This window comes from Prunus dulcis, unplaced genomic scaffold, assembly GCF_902201215.1.
Source record: "Prunus dulcis unplaced genomic scaffold, ALMONDv2, whole genome shotgun sequence".
NCBI lineage: Eukaryota > Viridiplantae > Streptophyta > Magnoliopsida > Rosales > Rosaceae > Prunus > Prunus dulcis.
In genome coordinates, this window is record NW_023010424.1 from 9,385 (window position 1) to 15,715 (window position 6,331).

The 6,331-nt window shown below is 33.4% G+C and overlaps 1 protein-coding gene across 1 annotated transcript; it reads left to right on the top strand.

Moving 5' to 3' along the window:
- The first annotated feature begins 599 nt into the window (after positions 1 to 599).
- Positions 600 to 5,895, top strand: LOC117613604 (probable LRR receptor-like serine/threonine-protein kinase At1g56130). The gene is made up of 15 exons (XM_034342201.1): positions 600 to 768; positions 1,989 to 2,175; positions 2,272 to 2,343; positions 2,437 to 2,508; positions 2,628 to 2,699; positions 2,945 to 3,016; positions 3,446 to 3,517; positions 3,621 to 3,692; positions 3,849 to 3,920; positions 4,003 to 4,080; positions 4,206 to 4,277; positions 4,566 to 4,637; positions 4,727 to 4,792; positions 5,466 to 5,531; positions 5,776 to 5,895. The coding sequence occupies exons 1-15, from the start codon at positions 600 to 602 to the stop codon at positions 5,822 to 5,824; spliced, it is 1,263 nt and encodes a 420-aa protein (XP_034198092.1). The 3' UTR covers positions 5,825 to 5,895.
- The last annotated feature ends 436 nt before the right edge of the window (positions 5,896 to 6,331 follow it).

A 6,331-nucleotide genomic window follows, 5' to 3' on the forward strand; every position in this document is an offset into this window, starting at 1 on the left:
TCCAAAGTCAATCTGAATAAGAAATAAGAGATTGTTGAAGAACACATAACTTCATGATATTGATATATATATATATATATATATAGAGAGAGAGAGAGAGAGAGAGAGAGAGAGAGAGAGAGAGAGAGAGAGACCAAGGATTATATATAATATATGATGGTGCGTACACAACGACACAATCTATAACCAAGTTGAAAATATTATTATTATGAGACGACCCAAATTGACAATTAATTGGGTACCATGGTGAGACTTTTCTCAAATAGAAGCGCGGCTGCAATTGAATGGCTCTCTGTTTTTGTGCTCTCATAAAATATTTTATTCAAATATGATATATATATATATATGTTTTTTAAGGTTAGAAAGTAAATTGGTTTACATATTTACCATTTTAGCAAGTGCAATGCCCTGCAGCGTTTGGTCTTTAAATGTCAATATTGTAAATTATTTTGTTACCCTTTGGAAGGTGACTAGAAATATTCCAAAGCCAACGTCTATTTATAATCCCATCTCTCAGTTTTTCCATATGGCTGATCTGTTTCAGCAATAATAATAATAATAATATTACTATTGTCACAAAGGATCAGAAGATCAAATTCATGTCAGGAACAGGAACCTCTGCCTCCTCCTCCTCCTCCTCATCAGCTTTGGTAATTTTCTTGTATGCTGCTGCTTCTTTCTGCTGCATATTCGGGTTTGGCGGTATTGGCATAGCAGAAGCTCAAGCTCCTACTTCTCAACCTCAAGCCACCACTGATCCATCTGAAGGTCCCTTATCATCTCCTCTTAATTATAAGGATTTTATCTCTTTCAAGAAGAGCTAAAGAGTTTTTTGATTGAAAATGAACTTTATTCATGAAAAAAAAATCATAGTACAAATAGTATCGTAACTCGAATGCAAATAAGGTGCCCTTCTTAAAACCTCGCTTTGAAAATGGTCTTCAACGATTCACTAGTATATAAATTTATACATGCATGCATCGATGGTGGTTGTATAATTAGATTGCATCTGCAATGGATCCATAAAAGGAAGGAAAATAGTAGTTCAGTAAAAATTCGTGCAAAGAACTAGTTGTTATGGCATGTTGATCACAAGAATTTACACTAAAAATGCTTAACAAGCTATTTTCCTTCTATTTTCTTCTTCTAATGGATTAAATTACAAACTAGCCTTCACTTTCTATATCTATTATTGAACTGCATGACTTCTTTAATTAGTTCAAGGAAATAATAGTATAGATATATAAAAGAGACTTGTAATTATACTTTTTATGTGTGGCTAATTTAGAGTTTTAGTTTTAAATTGTAGATTCTGTCAAATTATTCATCAAATTATTCGATGTTGTAATATGTAACCACTATGTAAGGGTATTTTTATCTCTATAAAACAAATTTCGTCTATTATTCTTAATATTTAAGATTTTAGAAATTTGAAAAGAATAACCTTTTTAAATTTCCTACCACAAGATTTTTAGCCTTTTCTTTCAAGATTTAGAAATATAACCACGCAAAGGACTCACAAGTGTAGTGATTTAGAGCAATTGCTCTCTCAGACAAGGTCTTGGATTCGAATCCTATAGCATTTGAAAAAAAATAAAAGAAATATAACCACTATTTATATATATATATAAAAAAAAAAAGGAATATAACCACTCTTTCTCAAACTCTCATTGAGTGACTAAAATTCTTTAAAAAAAAAAGAAGAAGAGAGAGCTAGAACTCTAACACGTCCAAAATTTGGTTACTTTTTAAAATTTCCTTTTAGAATTGTAGAATTTAATTGCTAATTACACAAACCTATATGAGTGAAATTATAAAAATTGAAATGCCTGAAATACCAAAATGAAACAAACGTCGTCAAGATAGGGGTAAAAATGTGCTTTGACCTGCTTTTTTGTGACCAGAACCAAGTTCCAAAAATGTCTATCCTGTTATTTTGTTCATATGGTATTGATGCATAAAGCAATTCATTGTAATTGGCGGTGCAGTGAGAGCTTTAAACTCAATCTTTGCGCAATGGAAGATTTCGGCCAATCAACAGCAATGGAACACCACCGGCGACCCTTGCAGTGGAGCGGCCATAGACTCCACCGCCTTCGGCGACGAGGATTACAACCCCTTCATCAAATGCGACTGTTCTTTCGACAGCAACTCCACTTGCCACATTACCCAACTGTAAGTCTCTTTTTACGCCAATGACATTCTGAAAGAGCTTCACTTTCTCTATCTTCAAAATCACACCTTTCATTGTTTGCATAACTGCATTTGCAGGAAAGTTTATTCTTTGGATGTTGTTGGTGTAATCCCAGATGAGCTCTGGACTTTGACTTTTCTCTTCGATCTGTATGCTTTCTAATTAGCACTGCCATTGATTAGTTTGTGTAATTTGCTAAATGCTCAAGTTGTCATTTTTAAGTTTCCTCCATTTTCTTACAGGAATTTGGCTCAGAATTACTTGACAGGACCTCTCTCTGCATCCATTGGAAATCTGACTAGCATGCAATACTTGTGAGGCCATCTGAATATTATCTGAGAAACTGATTCCACCCATCATAAATTTTTGTTTTTGTTCTTTTTAATTTTTTGGTGTTCATGATGATTATCTCAATTTTAATTTTAATTTCTAGGACCCTTGGAATTAATGCATTATCAGGCGAGCTACCGAAGGAACTTGGAAATCTCACTGATTTGAGAACATTGTAAGTTTTATTGTTTTTGTGTTCTGCATATGAAAATATTCCCCTGCCACACAGTCCATTACCCTACAAAATTGGACATGAAGTAAACCCCTACCATCTGAGCTACAAAATTAGTGTCTTTACGCTCAATTCAAGCATGTACCTGCTGTCTTATACTTGGTTCCTGTACTTAATCTTGATTATCTGAACCTCTAAACGACAATATTAATGGAAATTTTTTGATTGATGACTTGTCAATTTTGTAGCGCTTTTGGAGCAAACAACTTTTCTGGTCCTCTGCCATCTGAGCTAGGGAGTTTATCAAAACTAAAAGAGATGTAAGTTTGATATGCTGTTCATTTCCTTTTTCTGTATGCAGTGCAAAATTCCAATAATCTTTTCCGGATATGGTAGCAGGACTTGGAATTTTTTTTCACAATGTGAATATTTTCTACCAAGACAAGGTTCTCTGGACGCAACAGGGCCTCTTCATTTATAAAAGCAAAAACCTAGTTGCACCCAAATATTCATTTTTCCAAGTTAAAGTGAATGTATAACAATAGAATCGTCCTAACGGGTATGATACCTCCATTCTTAGAGCTGGGGATATCATTTCTTTTGATAATTACTTTATTACAATATTCTATTGTTAGTTTTCCACATTCATCTGTTCTTTACTGATGGCTTAGCATCTATTAACTCTCGATTGATAAAAGACGTACGATAGGAATAAATTTATGATATTTCATTATTGTTTACCTTGGCAGTTACTTTGATAGTTCTGGAGTTAGTGGCGAAATTCCATCAACATTTGCTAATCTGCAAAACTTGGAAATAGTGTAAGAACTTTAAAAAAAATGTTTATGATAAAAAAGCTTTTATTAATAATAGGAAAAATTATTACTTTAGTATATATTAGAGGAATTCATTTGTTTGTTGCAGTTGGGCATCGGACACTGAGCTGACTGGCAGGATACCTGACTTCATAGGAAATTGGTCAAAGCTTTCTGTCTTGTAAGATAATCTAAATAAGTGCTTTTCTATTTCCATGCAGTTGCAGTTAAGTGATAATAGGTTAAGTCTTTAGTTAGATTTGGTAAGCTCAATGTTTTTTTGAGAAAAATCAATCACTTCTATATTTCACTAATTCTTAGCGAAATATTTTCTTAGGAGGTTTCAAGGAAACTCTTTTGAAGGTCCTATACCAGTTACATTTTCCAAGCTGACTTCTCTGACAGAGCTGTGAGTATCTAGTTCTACTCATCACTTTTTGGTTATTTATGCGTATATAAAGCTAACTATCTCATGTTTGATATGACAATAGGAGAATTAGTGATTTATCCAATGTCAATGGGAGCTCATCTCTTGGATTTATTAAGGATATGAAGTCTCTCAGTATTTTGTAAGGAAAATATTTCTTGCTTGCATTTGAATCTATTATAAATTTATACAACTAGATCGTACTTCTATTTTCTAGTTTGTTTTCCTTCTGAATCTAATATGATAACTTGGTTGCATATCCTGCAGAGTGCTGAGGAATAACAATATTTCGGATTCAATTCCTTCCAACATTGGAGAATACCAAAGTTTGTCTCAGCTGTAAGTTTTTTTTTGGTGAGCATACATGGGAAAACCCAAGGTGCTCAACCTGGAACTTTTTTTTTTTTTTTTAAAGTACTGTCCTGTACCATATCCTAAATGCAACCTTTTCCTCTTTTATAAAATAATTGAATTTAATATATTTGAGGTTTACTAATATTACCATGAGGGTATTCAATTTTACCAGTTTTAGTTCATCAACATGATGGTTCTTGTTTTATAAGAATTTTAAGGACTAGCTGCTTTTGTCTTAATGGACGTAACTGAGTTATTCTTTTTTCGCCCCAGGGATTTGAGCTTCAACAATTTAACTGGACAGATACCAGACTCGCTGTTTAACTTGAGTTTGCTCTCTATTCTGTAATATATCATTGGCTCATAATTATTTTATACTCCTTTTGAATGTAAGCTTAAAGTATTGAGGCTTGTATTTCTGTCTTCATAATCAGGTTTCTTGGAAACAATAAGTTGAACGGTACCCTGCCTGAATCTAAAAGTTCGTCTCTTCTCAACATGTAAGTATATCAGCCTATTTGCTTTGAGCATCACTGTAATGCATTAAACTGGAGTTTTCTATATGTTTACATTTGATAATGTCATACCTGTGTGGATGAATGGAATGCACTTACTTTGGGTTTATCTGAACTGTACAGTATGAGCTTCTACATGAACTTGAAGGATTTTGAATGCCCAACTTTTCTTCTTCCAAGTTTTTTTTAGTGAACCTCTACTAGATGCTAAAGGTCGACTTTGAGTTGGAGATTTATACTAAATACCTAGAACTAAGCAACCAACTTCAGGGAAGTACAGATTTATATGCAATAAGCTACAATAAGTCATGAACAAATTTTGCTCACCACTAGAGTCATTTCACCTAGGCTACTTTGTAACAATTTTAGTAATCTCAAATTGTTTTAAAGTTTTTCTTCCTGCAAGTTGATTTGGAGACCATTCCTAGTTCTGCAGTCTTTTCTGTCAGTCATATTTTTTGTCCTCAAGACATGGTTACCCATTCTTGCAAAGCAAAGCTTTTTTAGGTTCATGAGGAAGCACAGAGAAGTTGAGGTTTTATATTCAAATTAATATGCCGCATATATCACAATATATGTATGAAAATAATGATCACAGTATTGTTATGTTAATTGTATGAACTATGTATTTGATGTTTTTCTCATGATATGCATGCAGAGATTTATCTTACAATAATCTACTGGGGAGCTTTCCTTCATGGGTCAACGAACAAAAGTTACAGCTGTATGTTCTTGATATTTCACTATATACTTGGCCTTTTCTATTTCTATTCGTTATATAAATTTTTTATTTTAGCTAAAAGGTTTTTAGTTTAATAACTTTGTTTACTCTTCGTATATAGCAATTGCCAGGTCTTTAGTGCATTCTCTCCAACAGCCATACATATTTTGTTTTTGCAGGATGGGCTTGCTTACACGATTTAGTTGAAACTAACACTGCGAGTTTTTTGCGTGTACTTTGTTTGCAGTAACTTAGTCGCCAACAACTTCAGCATAGAAAGTTCAAACAGCAGGTGATTCTTTGGATCTGCGGCTCACTTAGTGTTTTGAACATTTTTTATAATGGATGTGACAGTTGCATGTCACTTTTAGAATGTATATGTGTCATTGTTTGATTCTAGTTGAAGTTACTGTGGGAACCTAATTAAATCAAACCCTAGGTCAAATAATTCCTACCATTTGGGGATTATTTGACCAAATTGGGAATCAATCAACCTAATTAGGAGTTACTCAATTTAATTGGGAATTATCCAATTAAATTGAACGTTACCTAATTAGGTTGAGATTTGATTTGGTTAATTACCACGATCCCCAATTAAATGAGGAATTGCCTAAATTGAATCAGGATTGATTTGATACCTACCACAATTAGGGATTTGATTTACCCTAATTAATCAAATCCCTAATTAATCAAATCAATTCCAAAAAGGGGAGGAATAATTCCCTTCCATCTACGGAATTATTCCTCTGAACCCCTAGCCTCCGAGACCTCTATAAAAGCATAGCCACACACAATGGTTGAGG

Excerpts from the sequence above, each read along its gene's own strand:
- LOC117613604 (XM_034342201.1), top strand. The coding sequence starts at position 600 with ATGTCAGGAACAGGAACCTCTGCCTCCTCCTCCTCCTCCTCATCAGCT. Across the intron at positions 4,278-4,565 it reads TACCAAAGTTTGTCTCAGCT|GGATTTGAGCTTCAACAATT; the intron begins GTAAGTTTTTTT and ends TTTTCGCCCCAG. Across the intron at positions 5,532-5,775 it reads AACGAACAAAAGTTACAGCT|TAACTTAGTCGCCAACAACT; the intron begins GTATGTTCTTGA and ends CTTTGTTTGCAG.